A 16,866-nucleotide genomic window follows, 5' to 3' on the forward strand; every position below is an offset into this window, starting at 1 on the left:
CTCCTGAGGTGCAAAGAGTAGCGTAATATGCTAGCAGGAAGTAAAAGTGCAAATGTCGCTAGAGCTTCTAGTTAACAGATCCCTTTAAATTATGGATGAATTGATAACGAGAAGTAATATGTACGGTACGGAAGGAATAAACAGGATGAACAGGAGAAGGCCTTGAGTACGGAAGTGCCGGTAAGTAACAATACTAAATGAGTGAAGTGAGGTGATTCTTCAAAAGCACGCCTGCAAAGGTGGGGCAATATGTGAAAGTTTTACAGTAGCACATTCTGCCACTTATATCCATGCAATAGCGATTCACCGCCCTGTATTTCGGGCTTAGCGTCCCCTCCAGCCTCATACAGCCGTTCGCGTCATCCCTCCACGACATTAAAGACACTACGCGTTGAGGAATATCGAATATCTAAGGATAAACACATCTAGATCTCCAAACAAGTGGAACAGAACACGCGTCTTCAAAAAGCTATGGTGTATCTTCGATCTGGAGGACAACCCTTCACCTCCTGACAATGGAGCCCCCAATCAGGACAAACGTAGGATCAACAATAGAGAGCGCAGCCCACATTCCGATCGCCCAGCTGACTCCTCTTCTTGCGGCGCCAAGCTCAAGATCTATCAAAGCAATTGTCACTTTGACATGGCCCTACAGCTCTGCCACTGGATCAGTCGCCTTCCTACTGTCTGAACCAGATTTCCGGTTGCGGAGAACGAGAGGGCAGGTGAGGGTGCAATTTGCAGGCTCAAGCGCAAAGCAAATTACAAAATCTGGGATCGCCAGTGGTGATGAGATAGTTCTGTGTCTGGAGGGTGCAGAATGGATTCAAGATGAGAACAAAATTTCGACTCCCGGAAGGGGAGTGGAATTCGAGCTGAAGTTCACAGAGAGGCTACTTCTCCAGGTACGTTCTCTTAGACCATATATTGAACTTTTGCTAACCTTCGGTATTTAGTTCCGACCAGAATCTTCTCGAGATGTTCAATTAGTCGACATAGACCACCCAGAACCAGAGTCAGCAGGGGACCCCGAAGTTATAATCCCACCAAAGACTTCCACTACAGCTCCACCTGCCACAAACGGTCATACGAGTTCGATACCGGCAGATACGAACCAGAAAGATAATGAGTTTTCGTCACCAGCCTTTCTCAAGCGAGCGAGAACCTCTTATGGGTCTGTATTTGAAGGGTTTGACCCGTTCGACGAAGCGGATGGCACAGTACATGGAAAAGGCAGAAAGAGGACCAGGTTGAGCGACGTGAAGCGATGGCAGTATAGTAGTGGATCTCCCACACCTGAACCGGAAGAATCTACGGAAGTGACTCCAGTCCCATCTCCTACACCAGTAGTGCAATCGCGGCCTATGATGACAGACGAAGGATGTCAAACAATGGATTTAGAAACCGATGATGCTGCGGAAGCGTTGGCTGATCTTTCAAGACAGGCTGTGAATGTTGCCGGCATCTCTTACGCACGGGTAGATGAGCTCATCAATCCAGGTATTCAAATCCAAGTGCCTGCCGTCCATGAGATGCCCCCGCCTATAATCCACACATCGTTCCCACAAGCAGAAATTCAGCCGATTTCCGGACGAGTGGCGCCTATTTCTCCTCGACTTCGACCCCAACCCTCAGAATTATTACCTCTGGTATCTCCATTGGTTTCAAAAAGCTTATTTGGGTTTTCGGGACCAGTCACGCCAGCTTCACTGCCAGGACATAATAGGAACCCAACTGAACTGCTTCCGGCCCCTATTGAGGATCCAGTACCACCCACTGAAGTTTCAGAAGAAGACATTTACTCAGCTAGTCCAAAGCACCGCGACGAGGCAGAGCCTACTGATTTCTCGAGCTTCACTAATCCTTTAACCGATGCAAACGGCTTCATTCCGATTAACGTGGAAGAGAGGTTCGGTTTTGAGGACCAGCATGGTCAATGGCAGGGAGACAATGCCAATTTAAGGCATACCCCGTCTCCGCCGAAGCAGCCAGACAGCCAAGAACATCTTGGTGATATCATCGAGGATGAACGTTTCTATGTAGAAGAGGGCCGAGATGCGCGCCAATTTCTCGATCATAACGTGCCCCATGATCAGGAACCGGACCACTCCCATTATCCTGATCTTGACGAGCTGTCTGACCATCACCCTATAACTGTTTGGGGAGATCACTCTGTGGTTGCGTATCCAGACTTACCAGAACCTGAAAACGGAATGGGAGATAATTATAGAACAAACACTCCACCTCCTCACTCCACGCCTATGTCACGGATTGGTAGCCAGCAGTCACAAGCAATAGACTTGATAGAGAGTAGTGACGAAGGGGAGGAGCAGGAAAACGAGGAGGTTGCTTTAGGGTATGCCTCTAACGTGGAAGAGTCTGATGGATCGATGGCTAGCGAGGAAGAAGAAGAGCAGGAAGCTGGATATCTTCATAGCCAGTATTTTCCGCAGAACGATGCCAGAGTTCCCCAAGAAAGTTACAAAGACGAAGAGAGCTACGATGAAGACGAGTTCGAGGCAGATGAGAATGATGATTATATATATGCGCCTGGGGCAAATGGAGACCCTGGAGACTACTATGAAGATGAGGAGAGCGAAATGGAGGGTGAAGGCTATGATGATGATGTTGAAAATGAGCCTCCGCAGAGACCTTCTGTTTCGCAAGCACCCGTATTCATAGACTTGCTCTCCTCAGATGACGAAGATGTCGGTGCAATGCCTGCACCTCAGCCTCGCGTCCCTATACCGCAACAGCCGGCGCCTGAACCTGACTCGGACGAGGACATAGAGGATAACATAAACGACACCCGACGTGCGGAAGAATTAGATTTGGGATCAAATAGGCATGAGCGTCAAGGTTCATATCATACTAGCGACGAGGAAAGCGATTTCGGAGACGAAGCAAAGGGTCGTCAGGAAACTCGAGACATTGAAGAACTCGAATCCGAGGGCGACGAAAGAAGCCACAATTCAGAGTCCGAGTCCAAGGTTGCACTTTGTGAAGAAAAGGAGAATGTGATCTTGCAGTTGGACGAAGAGCCAACTACGATGGATGAAGACATTTCTGACGATAATTTTCCCGAATTCCACAAAAGACAATCATCAGCAGCCCCAATATCGCCCATTCTACACCCAAGAGAGTTTGGTTTGGACGGCTCGAATGACGAAAATGTCGCAGAAGAGCTAGCTAATCCGGCTTCTAAAAGAGGCGAAGACTTCATGGAGCCAGAGACTCTACGGACTACGAACAGTGCTCAACTCCCAACTCCTGATGATACTCAAAGGTCCGAGAAAATCGTCTCTGCCGAGACATCATTCGCGACTTCTCAAGAAGTGCATGCAAGAGCGACTGAATCCCAAAATACGTCAATTACAGCATCCAGTGACATCATAGAAAATAACATCGAGGTCAGAATCGAGATCTCTGGCACGATCATGGAAAACCGCGACATTGATCAAACTGCACCTGCTGCAACCCTTGAAGATGTGGCGCGTAGTGAAGAGGCCGTGATAGAAGATCAGGAAGACATAGTTGAGGAGACCACCAGAGAGAATCTAGTGGTGGAAAGCGAGAACGCAGTGGAAAGCGAGGACGCGGTAGAAGACACACCAGTGAAAGGAACTTCCGAAAAAGAGACAACCATGGAGGAATCCACAAATGAATTTACAGAGAAAGCTACGGTCACCCATGAAATAATACAGGAGGTACTCGAACCTCAGCAATTCGTGGAAGAATTTGCTCTTCCAAGTCCAAGAAGGAGCTCCAGGCTGGTCAAATCTACAACTCTAGAGCCCAAAGAAAACGTCCGACCCTCAACGCCTGTTAAGTCTGCGATTGGTAACACACAAGATAGCTCTCAGTCAGACCGCTCTGTTCCTATGGTGGTCATCGATGATAAGCTTTCTTCCCCACAAGGACATGACGCAAGCGTAGAATTAGCATTTGCGTCTCACGATTCTCCTATCAAGAAGCACGATCTTCGGAGAAATTCTGTAGCTAGTATCGATTTACCGTCAAAGCAGCACAATCTTCGCAGCACACCTGCTGTCGAGGATGTTCCACAGTCTACGCACAATTTACGAAACTCCGCAAATGAAAACGAAACGCCGCCGAAATATGATCTTCGAAAGCATCCCGAGACGGACACTCCGACTAAGGGTCATGATCTGCGAAAGGCGCCTGTTGCGGACTTGAAACTAAAGCTCTCCAGAGCCCTGCGAACTGAGTTGAGCGAGTTTACAGCATTGAAGGTGCTGCGCTATCACATCAACTTAAAACTAGATGTCCTAGCCGTTGCAACCATCCCATCAACCGAACCCCAGCGCGGAAAAGGAACTTCACGGCAATTCCTCACTACTTTCAACATTATCGACGTGTCGATCGCCCCAAGTACCGTTACCGAGATCCAAGTCTTCCGCCCCTACAAAGACGCTTTACCCATCATCCAAGCCGGAGACGGTGTCTTACTTCGCAACTTTCAAGTCATATCTGTGAAGAATAAAGGCTTCGCGCTCCGCTCAGACGACGCGAGTAGCTGGGCCGTTTTCAAAGACGATGAAGAACCAGAAATTCGTGGACCGCCAGTGGAGTTAGGGGCCGGGGAGAAAAAGCACATTGGACTTTTGAAGAAGTGGTATGGGGATTTGGACGCGACAATGATGGCGAAGCTGAATAGGGCAAATGCAGAGAAAGCTAATGCTGCGTGAAAGCAATGGGATGGTGTTTGTTTGAGCGATCACTTTACGGGGCTGGCAAAATGGCCTGAAGGGATGTGGCGTACGGCAATGGAGATGCGACCATGTGGTGTAAGATTAGACACAATACCAAACAGATATAACACTTGTCTTTGATTTGCCTTGGCCAACAATTTCCTTTCTCTTCTTCCCTTGAATCATATGTTCCCGTAAATCTAAGCCTTAGATTTGGATGTTAAGTAGTAGGTATCTCTTTGGGTAAATCGCCTTGCCTTCACCACGAAGGCATATTTGCATAACAGCTTTGCGCTTCGTCAGCAATTGCTCGGTATTGTACAAGCATCGTCTGAGATACTAATTGAAATAATCCCGAGTTCTACAGTGGCTAACGGTAGTTTTGCATTATACATTACGTTTGGTTTTTTTGAGGTAGTAGTGTTTTGGAGACAGGAGTATACAAGGAGGCATTGGAGCAAGACAGGTGAAGCTTTTCTCCGGTGTTCATCCTCACCTGTGAGTGAATTCCCGGATTGAGGTTCAATTGGGTTAATTATATAAGTATGTCATCGTGAGTTTGTGGTTCGTTCGTACGGAGTATGGCTGCCATTAATAGGTTGTCCGGGAACATCTTGTATTTGCTTTTGGGTCCGAGTGTTGGGGGGTGAAGCTGTTCCTGACTTTAAGTGAATGAGAGAGCAAGAGAGAGTTCCAGAATCCAGCGAGCAAGAATAGGAATCAAGTCAAGACGATTGTAGTTACTGGATCGGTGGATGTAATGATTACAGGTCAAGACATTGATACGTGTGTGTATTTATGGAGAATGGCTTCAGGTGCACTTCCTCTATTTTATCTTCTCTAAACAGGTGCTAAGCCTTCGTTCAACTGAAGAGGAGATCAAAACCTTGCCTGCTAGGTAGATTCAGTGAATATGATCAAGACTGTAGGCAAACTTGAGTGAATCATCAGTATCGGTCTTCTTTCTTCGCTCTTCTACGCTCTTTTAGTCTATTAATATTTCTTATCGAGGTCTCTTCAATAATATTCCGTATCTCGCTCAAACATCAACTACGAGACGGAGTAGGATGATCTTCGACGCATCATTGTGATAGTACCCACACATCTTCTCATAGCAGATATATTTATCCAAGAGATATACCTTTAATCTCAGCATTGACGACAAGGGTGAAGGTGAGGAAAGGGGGGTTGCCAAGAAGTACGGCGGACGATAGCATCGATTCGCGGCGAGGCTCATCATACTATAATCGAAACTGTAAGTCCACCATCCAAACCATTTCTTTGCAGGGAAACACTCGACCAATTTCTTCCCCATTCGCTATTTTGCGAAGCCTCGCCCTTTGGGTCAGACTCTTCTTCCATCGGTTTCCTTACTTTTGACTTTTAACTCGACCATGGACGCAAAAGCTCATGATATACCCAGATGGAACCAGAACTCGAACGCGTAGGAAAGCAACCACGGACTAGACCAAAAAGCCGGCCACCTCTGGCAGAATCGTCGCCGCTGCGTATAAGCTCCTCCAGCTCCCATAACGCAAGCGTAGGATCGCCCAAGAAAATTGAAGCTTCGAAGGAAGAATATCCGATCAAGGATATCACAGCCGAGGAAATAAGGTCCGGCGGAAAGCTCTGGTACGAAATAGACTGGGAGGGTCCATACGACAGAACTTGGGTATGATGCAGAATCCTCTTCGAGACAGCAAGCTGCTAACCGTCGCCCCCAGGAGCCTGCAAAAAACGTCAACGAAGCTGCCATCCGGGATTGGCAAAGGAAGAAGAGAAACGCGCGCAAGCAGGAAGAGGAGAGGAGGCGCGTACGCGATAGTACAGGTGGACCTTCAAAACACAACCCGGACAGTAGCCAGCCCATCCGTACAGCAAAACGAAAGCGAATATTGGAGGCACGTGTTGGCGACTCTACAAAGAAGAAGCCTAGACGGGTAGGCACAGCGGAGACTGCTAGATTCCAGTCAGTGTCTCAGGAAGAAGCTCTTTTTGTACCTCCATACAGAGCTCCCAGCGAAATAAAGGACAGCTACGAGGAGGAGTTATCCAGCGGTGGCATCTACAAAAGCAGGCCCCAAGTTATTCTCAAACCGCCCGAAGATTTTAACCCTGACGAGTACCAGAAGGTTGCCTCCTCGCAGCCCTCACAGCAATCGTACCCTGATCAGTCGATTGGTCATTCAGCAACTACATCGTCACAGTCACAAGAACAGCCACAGAATAAGCCTCAGAAACACCAATATATTTGGGACGAGGAGATTGAAGTCGCCGATTCTCAAGAGCTACAAGGATCTTCTTCCTACAAGCCTCCAGAAACACAAGTCTCAGGAACAAGGGCGGAAACCGCATCAGAATCCGATACAACTTTTAGGAGCACGTTGCTAACTTCGTCCCGTGACGAGACTGGTCTTTCTAGTTCTGAAAGGCAAGTCGCTGAATCGTTAGACTACATACCCAGTACTAGTAATCTTGTTGATTCCCAGCCTATCTCTGAAGAACGAAGCACAGGAGCGACTGCTACTGAGACTCGTGAAGATACTACACAAGAGCATTCTTCGGAGAGTTATCCTGCCGTCAACAGCTCGTCCAGCAACGCGTTAGGGGATTCTGCACCACAGAGTGTTTCCAGCGCCCACCTAGAACTTTCTGTTCCACAGGAAATTGAGACATCTTCGGGGGAGCCTATAGACTCTTCAGCTGTTGCAGGCGAACCCGCGTCGGAAGAAAGCAGTCGTATTACAACTCAGGTGGAAACACCTCCAAATAGACAGCCAGACTACCCCGATATTCCGAGTAGTTTTCCTTTTTTGACCCAACTTCCATTACTTGAGAGCTACGACAACGTAGTGGGAGACGAGGTTGTCGCGTCAGTCGAAGCGAGGTAAGTCATCATTCGATAAATTTACTTTGTACAACAACAGCGGCAGACGTTATACCGGTGATTTGTTCTCTATTATCCTCTGAAACACTCGGTTCCAGTGGATTGTCGTGGTTTTAGGCTTATATGGGTCACGAAGACTATACTCTCACTTGCCTTCGTGCCTTTGAAGGACTTTTTTCATCAACTGGAACTTTGCATATTTCAACCCCGTCCAATTTTCCCATATCTTTCTTAGTGTCTGAGTACTCATGTTTCGTCATAGGCGTTCCGAATCTCAAAGCGGCCCGAAAACCCCTACTAGGCCTAGCCCGCCACTATCATTTGTCGGAGCAACTCAGTCACAACAGTTACCAGTAGAATCTCCACAACGAGGGTCACATTCACAGACACAAGAATCCTTTTCTAGCCTTGAGCAAGCATCGCAAACGGTATCTGCACAGCTTGCTGTGGAGGCTTCATTAGCGGGCCAGAATAGTTCCGCATTAGGGAGCGCTCAAGCAGGCTTCTCACAATTACAAGATACTCCTTCCCTTGAAAGGTCGGCATCAAAAGAAGACCTGCAAACTCAGACTCCCACATCACAGAATCACATCGCAGCTACGGGGTCAAGTCAATTTGAGAGTTATCTAAGCGATTCGCAGGGGACTGTCATAGCCAGCATTGAGCACGTCCTACGATCTCCTCAGACGCCCCTCAAACGGTCGCCATTTCCCGACTCTGATATGGACGCCCAGTCCATTCCCGGTCAAGCGATGGATACGAAAAAGCTGATGAGGGAGATGAGGGAGGCCAGGGAAAGGGCTAGTGCAAAGAGACTTGCGGAATCAGCGTCTAGAGAAGCCTCGACAGTCCCTCCATCTCCTTTAGTAGCAGAACCCAGTCACATGTTACCTCTGCGCGAAAATGTTACCGAACCTGCCGTTCCTTCACCTATGGTAGAGCCGGCTTCCTCACCCAAAGTCTTTGCTGACGACGACGAGTCGGACGATAGGGCTCTTCGGATTCTGCCACTGAAAGCCAACATCTACGTCGTTCCATTGCCTCTTGAATCACAAACTAGGGATATCTATGTCCAAACCGTCAGAAACAACAAGCAACAGCGACTTGACTTTCTTCCTGATGGCGTATCAGACCTCAACTTGATCAAAGAGATTGACCTCATGATGGATGACTTGAGAGCGCTTTGTAGTCACCCAGACCTAATGACTGAGGAAGATTTCTCTATACAGAGAGAGGAATCCGAGGAGAATCAAGCGAAACATGCAGAGACAATAAGTACGAAATGTATATTTATCGCAGAGTTCATCGATGCTATTCGTCCTTCCAACCAGCACATTGCAATCTTAGCCCAGCCGGGAAGAATACAGGAAATTCTTAAATGTATTCTCCGATACCATGGATTTGAGAGTGGACCCGATGGTCCAAATCTTTTCCGCGATGCTTCTGGAGGGCTATTGACGATAGCTCTACGCTCAACAACAGAGAAATATATCTCTGCCCAGCCAACCTCTGCAATTATTGCCTTCGATTCGCCTTTAATATCTAGAGCTTATGCAAAATCTACGGGTGCATTGATCTCCCTGGTGGTGTTAGACTCAATTGAACACATCGAGTTGTGCGTTGAAGACATCGCAAATCCAATCGAGAGAAAGCAAACAATTGTCGACTACATATCACAATTACAGGAAGAAATTGGCAAGCTGGACTCGGATCATCCCCCACCCCCAGAGGCTGCAAAATTAAGTGCAGAATTTGTGATGAATATGGCACAGAACTCTTGGCCAATACTGCCTATGCCTGAAATTACGGGACTTGATTTTAGAACCCCTTCTCAATCACAACCGAGAAGCGAGGTCATGTCTGGGTCTGCAACCCAATCTTATGACATGCAAACACAAGTCCCCCAGTCAAGTGGCAAGCGACAATTTGTAAGTGCCTTGTAATTTTGTTGTAGACTTACGCTAATAATTTAGGGCTTGGATGATGTAGTAGGGTCTGGATCACCGAAGCGGCAGAGGCTCTCACCAAACCCCAGCACGCTTGCTGAGCAAGCCCCTGACAAGGAATATATCGGTGAAACTCTCCCGCAATCATTATCAGACAAGCAGGGCTCTGCAGTCGCCGAGGCAGCGGAAACAACCTTAAAAACCATCGCTCTTGACGATGCCCAAGTATTTCAAGTCTCATCGCTTCTAGAACGGATCAAAGAAGTTGAAGATCGACTGCAACGCAAAGATGCTTCAGAAGCCGAGCTTCGTGAGCGCAATGAGAGGCTGGAAGCGCGGTGCAAAGACCTCAAAGCAGGCTTGAAAGAGATAGAGCCAAAGTACCGAGAAGCACTCAATGAACGCGGCCAATTCGAATATGAGGTCAATCAAGTCCTTCAACGAGATAGTATTCTTCGGAAGAAATACGATAGCGTAGTTGCAGAACTCACTAAAGCCCGAGAGCAAAAAGTAGCCGATGATGCAGAATTAGCAGCTGCCAGAAGCCGCCTTGCTTCATCCGCTATCCCCGAAGTCGCCGAGATGGCACAGGTGGCAGAGGCAGTCCGGGTCATCCAAAGCGAGAACGAACGGCTAGCACGCCGTTTTGAGAGCAGTAAAAAGGACGCTGAATTCGCTCGTGAGCAATATCAGCAGGCCTCATCCGCGGCTGGCGAATCTGCGCGTGAACTTGCTGCGCTGAAAGAAGAGACAGCTGCGCTTAGAGACAAAGCACATGAAAATACCGTCCGGGTCCACGAAATCTACCATTCCAGCGAAGTGCAACAACACCTCGACAAAATCAAAGAATTGAAGACGGAGAAGGAGGCGCTGGAATCAGATCTGGAGAAGAAGATTGATGAGGTCAAGATGCTTATGAGTGGCCGCAGAGGTATGCGAGGTAATAGTGTTCCACGCAGTCCGCGCATGGGCAGTGCGAGTGTCATGAGTCCGGGTCCACAGAGAGCTATCGGTAGGGTCATTACGAGCGGCAATCGAAGTCGGGGAAATAGTCCTGCGCCGGGGGAGGTGCAGGTTAGAGGGGTCTTGCCTTCGGAAGCGCTGTTTCAGGGGCCGCAGAGTCGGTGGGGGACTCATTTGCAGGGCTGATGGGATGAGAGGGGGTTTTTAAACTCATCATGGCGGTCTGGCGTTGGATGGTGGCTGCATTGAATTACGGAGATATTTAGCGCGGGCCATCGACAGATGAGCCCTAGGTGCGAGCTTGCATAGCTTATTACGTATTCATGATTTGACAACTTGATTCTCCTATGTTTATGAACTTCTCTTTGCTAGCTGTATCATGACAGACAATGGTGGATTGCAGAATGGTAGGAGGGTGGGGCAGAAGCACCCAAGGACTCCTTGGATAGTGCAGAATTTTGTTGTTCTCTGTCTTTAATATCTAGTAAGTAATTCCGGAACTTCGATCCTCCTAGTTTCCGAGGTATGAAAATCATACGGAGTGAGAGTCAATAGTTTCACTTAACACTTACCAGCAGCCTCCATCCCTAACAACGCCGTATAAAATTTGCATGTCTTCATTATTCTATGTAGACATTCAGCCAGCTAGCTAAAACTTTCGTAAATAGCGCCATCCATCCCTTAGCATGCCTCAAAAACGAAAAAAGCAAAGAACTAGAGTCACACCACTCTAATCCTCCTTGATAACCTTTGCGAACTGGGTTCCCTTGGCGCGCTCCGGCTTGCCAGCATCCAGTCCCTTCGTGCCGATCTTGTCCTTGCTGTAGCCAGCCGCGTACGGGTTGAGTCTGAGCAGGACCTGCTTGTTGTGCAGCGGGTTCTTCTTCTGGACACCGGCGCGCTTGGTCTTGCTGAAGCCCTTGGCGGCGCGGATCACGTTCTGGATTTCAGACGAGTTGATGAGACGGCCAACATCGGCTTGGTGGACGATGGGCGATGGGAGCAAGAAGTCCTTCTTCAGCGCGGAGGGGGTGGTGCTGCTGCCGTAGATGATGTCGAGGGCCTTGAAGGCGGCGGATGTCCAGATGATGAAACGGCCGAGATGTCCTCCTGGTGCGAGCTGCAGCAGGTTGAGGGCAAAGACGGAGCTGGTCTCTACACCGGCGATGTTGCGGAATGCAAGGTTAAGTTCCTTTCCGTCGACTTCTGGGTCGTAGACGACGAGAGGGCCACGGCGTTGACGGTGACGGCGTCCACGGAGCTTACCCTTACCTGCGCGGAGCTTGCGGGACTTCTTGACCTTGTCGATATCTGAGGACGCACCGATTGACTTTAGGAGTCCGAGAGCAGCAGATGTCTTTGCGATCGCAGCGCCGGAGAAGACCTCGGAGTTGATGACGAGAGGGACTTCTGGGACGGTGGAGACTTGGTGACCACGGGCGAGGAGGAGAGCTGGGACAGAGGAAGCAGCCAAGGCGGAAACGGTAGCAAATCGCCTGGAGAAATTAGAATTTGAGAATTCTGGGAGGAGGGGAAATGCTCACTTCTGACCAAGGTTGATCTTCTGGTGCCACTTTCTCCAGACCTTTGTAGGTGCGAACATACGACCAGATCTGCACATGTTACCGAAAGCAGCCTGTCCAGCACGGTGAGTTCCTCCTCCAGAGACACGGGGAATACGGGCAACAGCGCGACCTGTGTTGAAGTAAATTAGCCATTGCTCCTCAATTGCCTCCCAAACAGCCGAATTTGCGGAATCTTCAATTATGTCCATATTGTAGATATCCATATAATCTCAATCTCACCCCCGCCCTGCGAAAATCCAAGAAAATTGTGTGTACTAACCAGTACCCCACGACTCAGCAGAAGTTTGGTGACCAGCCTTCTCGCTCACGGCATATGGTTGACGCTTGTTCTTCGCAACACCAGTGTGGACGGTCTGGACGATATCTGGGCGGATTGGGGAGTTGAACACCTATATTACAATTCCATCAGCTCAATTCTCGTCCATCTCGACGCCCACACAGCGCATCAACACGCAAATCGATTTCGAGGCATAGCCGTACCTTTGGGAGAGGGTGGGTTGCACCGCTGGCAGAGCCATCGGCCTTCAGGATGGTGACAGTTGGACGGGAAGCCATCTCGACGGATTAATGGCTGGGTGTCGTTGTCGTGTGGTTGTCGAAGTTTGGCGTTGAATTTCGTCGTCAAAAATTATTCGAGGTTCATTTTGCAAAAAGCCCCAGTGGTGCGGGCTAAGCGAATTTACCTCACGTGACTCGGAATTTTATACTTGCAATTTTTGTCATTGCCCTCTTCATGACCATGACACTCTCATCTACTTGCGACGGAAGACTGAATACTTATGAGTGCGCTTCAAGAAACAAACAGTAGACCTTGGACCTCACTTGTATTTCGGATTCCCAACTCAATTTGCCCATAGAGTCTAGTGAGTAGTAGTTATGATACCACCAAACCACGACCGATTTCCACTCTTTCTTCAATATCATGAGTGCATTTGAAACAAGCGTCTTGCAAGGCATTATCGTATATCAATATAGGCAAATCAAATTCTAAGCTTATACTCCCTCTACTTCACCCCCACAATTCATAACTCACATCATTTCCATCCGCTCCTCAAATTTTCCCATCAAAAGCTCCTCTCCCCTCCTCCCAAAATATTCCTCCTTATTCCAAAAGACAAAAGTTTGTCCCCGAAACCGCTTCCGCTCCTCAGCCGTCTCGTAAATTACGATTTCAGCATCAATGATTCCATATCAATGAATCCAATAGCAGCAGCATACCAATTATTTCCCATGTCGTTGCGGTTAAGAAGCAAGCGGCTTCTGCTAATAACCTCAACAGCCTTGTTATGTTAACAATAATAATTGCAATACCGTTTTCTCTAGTCGCGCTTCTCTTGGCTTTCCGTGCAAGAGCCTTGCACTCGCTTGTTCGAGAATACGGCAATGTTGCCGGTTATAGCGCGGTAGTCCATTCCTATCCAGGTCTCGAGAAGGTGTAGGAGCTGCATGTTGGCGTGTGGACATGGGCAGATGGTGCACTCCGAGGTTAGGAATGTACAGCACGCGGCGGTGTATAGAGGGGTTGATGGGGAGTGGTGGGACTTGAGAAGTTCGTAGAAGCGGGTGCTGGTTAACGTTACACTGAGACAGACGGAGCGGACAGGGGGAGATGTTTGAGAATCTTTAGCAGAAGCTCGTTGGGAAGTGTCTTCTTGGCTGCATTATTATTATGTGTTTGGGAAATCCTAGGGATTGCTTTAGAATAAGTGAGGGTATGCTCAGTTTGTGACAAAATAATGACAGTGGGTATCCAGGGGCGCACTTGGAGAACATGTCACCATATGAGTCGTGATATTATTCGTATCTAAAGTTAAAATTTTGATTAGCTACAGAGTCGGATTCTTCAGTATCCAATGAATCGATTTTCTGAGCAACAAACAACGAGATATATCGTCCTCCTTCCGTCGTGACACACAACCCATCGGTTTTCTTATAGAAAAATTGGTAAGGGATCGTGGGACCTCCCTAGTAAATTTTCCTTGCTGGATTTTCCGAATAGTAAAACATACCATCAAGTCAACACTCTATTCGTGTCGGTTCTCCCTCCACAAATACCACTATTCCTTTGGCGGATTGTCATAGACGAAGGTAGTATCCTCGCCTACCTGCAACATCCATGTGATCCTAGCAAATTCCTTCGCCTGCTCAGCAAGCTCATCCATCCCATAGGACAAGTAAACATTCCGAAGTGTTAGCCAAGCCGACGTAGCTCCCTGATGGGGGTAGCCCCATCTCTTCACCACGATTGTTGAGGGCCGAGAAGGCAACACTTGGCCCCCTTTAAGAAGGAAACCTATGCTGTGGAAAGCGGCTATTACCTGCTCGACGACTTTCTCTCCCTCTCCGCGCTTAGCGAGGTCTTTGACAAGAGAGAAATGCAGATCCCACAGCTCAATCCTTGGGACTTCAGATGATGGATGCTGGAACGTCTTGTTGAATTCCTTGATGATTTCCTTCTTTTTCTTGTTGCTTGTGTTCGGGGCGGAAAAGTCTTTTATAAGCTTGCGTCTTTGAACTTTGAGAGAACTGGAACTTTCGCGTTCATCCACGCACAGAGCACAATCGCATAGGAATCCCCAGCCATTGGAAAGCTTTTTGTCCATTTCCTCCACACGCTTGATGTATTCATAACTTAGTTCTGTATTTTCTCGCATGTCTCTAGCTGCTCGGACGATCTGTAGATCACCTATGAAGCTACGCTCAGTCGTTGGATTGCAAGAATGATTGATATACGAGGCTAAAGTCCAAATTCCTGTCGTTTGAAGCTTCGAGGTTTTGTGTTGCTTGACGACTTTGTATTTGCTGGCTCGATACAGCTCCGGATCATCGAGCATATCCCTTGAAGTCAATGGACAGCCAAAGCAATTGATGTGAATTGTGTCTGCTACAAGAAATCTGTGACTAGTTAGAAGGTTTTGAAATATGGAGGCTCCATATTAGACTTACGTATCCACCACTGGTGATCCGTCAACTGAAGCACACGCCACGCCTTGGTATTTGCCATGAGCGAGATCTCCGAAAGATGAACCAAGCGTAGGATTACGAGCCAACTTGTTTGAGACGTCACGGATGAGATCTGCATGTGTGCCAACAGTAGTTCTGTTACCCGGCACATCTATCAAAACAGATATATGAGATATTCCCTTCGAGAGAGCCCTCTCCATCTCCTTGGGTGGCGCGGCAAAACAGTAAGAAAATGCTTTCTCGCAAAGGAGAAGCTCGCCAGCCTTCACCGGTTTCGTGGTAAATACTCCTCTCCCCCGCCCTGGCGAGCTTTGCACTTCTATTGGACCGCTATAGCTTGCATTGTCCATTAGAGGCGGCCTGAGCTTTGTTGCTTTGTATAATGCTTTGAAGTCGTATATTCCACTCTCTTGTTCTGCGACTCGAAGACGAGTACGATGGAGCTCGGATTTGCCGGGCGCGCTCTCGGGATATTTGCGAACGAGTATTTGCATCATTTCAAGTGCTTCCTTGAACCTCCTTAGACCATAAAGTGCAAGCCCGCCGCGATAGAGTCCTTTCTCCGATCTGTCCTGAGGATTCGCTATGAAAGACACATCGTCTAAGGCAGAATCGAAAGCTTCGATCCGAAGGTTTGCGAGAGCTTTGTTGTTGTGTAATATCTCTTCTTCTTCCTGATTTGGAGAGGACCGAAGAGCTCTCAGATACCTACCGATATTGTCAGAAGAGTAATACGTATGGTACTTGCTACATACATTTCAATCGCATCGAATAATTTACCAGCGCTTACTAGGTTGTTTCCCTTTTTCTTCCAGTACTCGGCGGTATTTTGGGCACTAGCACTTGTAGTTCTCCATTTCGTTGGAACTCTGGGGTCATCTTCGGAGAGCCAGATGATGTCTGTAGGCTGATCAACCCGGACAGCGTACTGTCCGTTTGTTCCCACCTTGAAGTATGGCTCCTTCAGTATTATAACACCTTTCTCCTTGAGAATACTCTCAGCTGCTCTGATGCTTTCGGGATCTTGAAAATACAAAGCGAACGGCATGACAGTTCCAGCTTCATCCTCAGCGATGTTCATGACTGCGGTCATCCGCATAGCTGGACAAATGAATCGCAGAAGTAGATAGGAGCCTCGATGGTTGGTTTCAACTGCCAAGTCCTTGAGCATGACCTTTTTGAGGTCCTTGAAAGAGGTCACAGATGGCGCATAGGGACTGCCAATTACGGTTGTCTGCATCATATCCTTTCTCATTTTGTTGCTCAAAGCAGCCATCATAAATTCATTCACAACCTGTGTACGAGGCGGGAAATCGTTGGGTCGTTCTCTGCAGACAGTAGTGGTTAGCCTTTGTTCTTGAAAGAGTATTTCAGGGGCCTCTGAGATGCTAAATTGGTATGAATTTCGGTATTATAAACTCTAAAGCCATATGTCCGACTTCAAAACATACTAATTGAAGAGATTCTTTTTTAAAGTGAAGGCCCGATTACCTACCCTTTGCGTCGAAATGCATTTTGCGTCGCGGTCCTTTGAGTCTTAAGAACGTCTGCGAGCTGATCGTAATAGTCATCTTCGGGATCTAAGGTCGAAGACATCGTGAAGCTCTAAGAAATCACCTATAGCCTAGAATTATAGAAGAAGCACGAAGTTGTTTTCCAAGTCCACCAGGTCCATTTCGACGACGCGGGCCGTGCGGATCTGACGCGTTGTCCTCGCCGGAATTAACGGGGGCACGTGATGCACCCCCTTTGATAAGCGACACACGGTGGACAAAAAAGCGGCACCAATTCATAAAGATAGGAGGGGT

The 16,866-nt window shown here is 48.1% G+C and overlaps 2 protein-coding genes across 2 annotated transcripts; both read right to left on the bottom strand.

Moving 5' to 3' along the window:
- Window positions 1-11,238: 11,238 nt before the first annotated feature.
- On the bottom strand, window positions 11,239-12,649 carry rpl402 (60S ribosomal protein; the record flags this gene model as incomplete). Its single annotated transcript, XM_031151967.1, has 4 exons — window positions 11,239-12,004; window positions 12,053-12,203; window positions 12,354-12,483; window positions 12,575-12,649. The coding sequence occupies 4 exons, from the start codon at window positions 12,647-12,649 to the stop codon at window positions 11,239-11,241; spliced, it is 1,122 nt and encodes a 373-aa protein (XP_031003028.1).
- Window positions 12,650-14,151: 1,502 nt separating this feature from the next.
- Window positions 14,152-16,654, bottom strand: LHYA1_G007036 (uncharacterized protein; the record flags this gene model as incomplete). Its single annotated transcript, XM_031151968.1, has 4 exons — window positions 14,152-14,989; window positions 15,041-15,766; window positions 15,814-16,386; window positions 16,554-16,654. The coding sequence occupies 4 exons, from the start codon at window positions 16,652-16,654 to the stop codon at window positions 14,152-14,154; spliced, it is 2,238 nt and encodes a 745-aa protein (XP_031003029.1).
- Window positions 16,655-16,866: the final 212 nt, after the last annotated feature.

The sequence above is a fragment of the Lachnellula hyalina genome, assembly GCF_007821495.1.
Source record: "Lachnellula hyalina strain CBS 185.66 chromosome Unknown contig00139, whole genome shotgun sequence".
In the NCBI taxonomy this organism is placed as follows: Eukaryota; Fungi; Ascomycota; class Leotiomycetes; order Helotiales; family Lachnaceae; genus Lachnellula; species Lachnellula hyalina.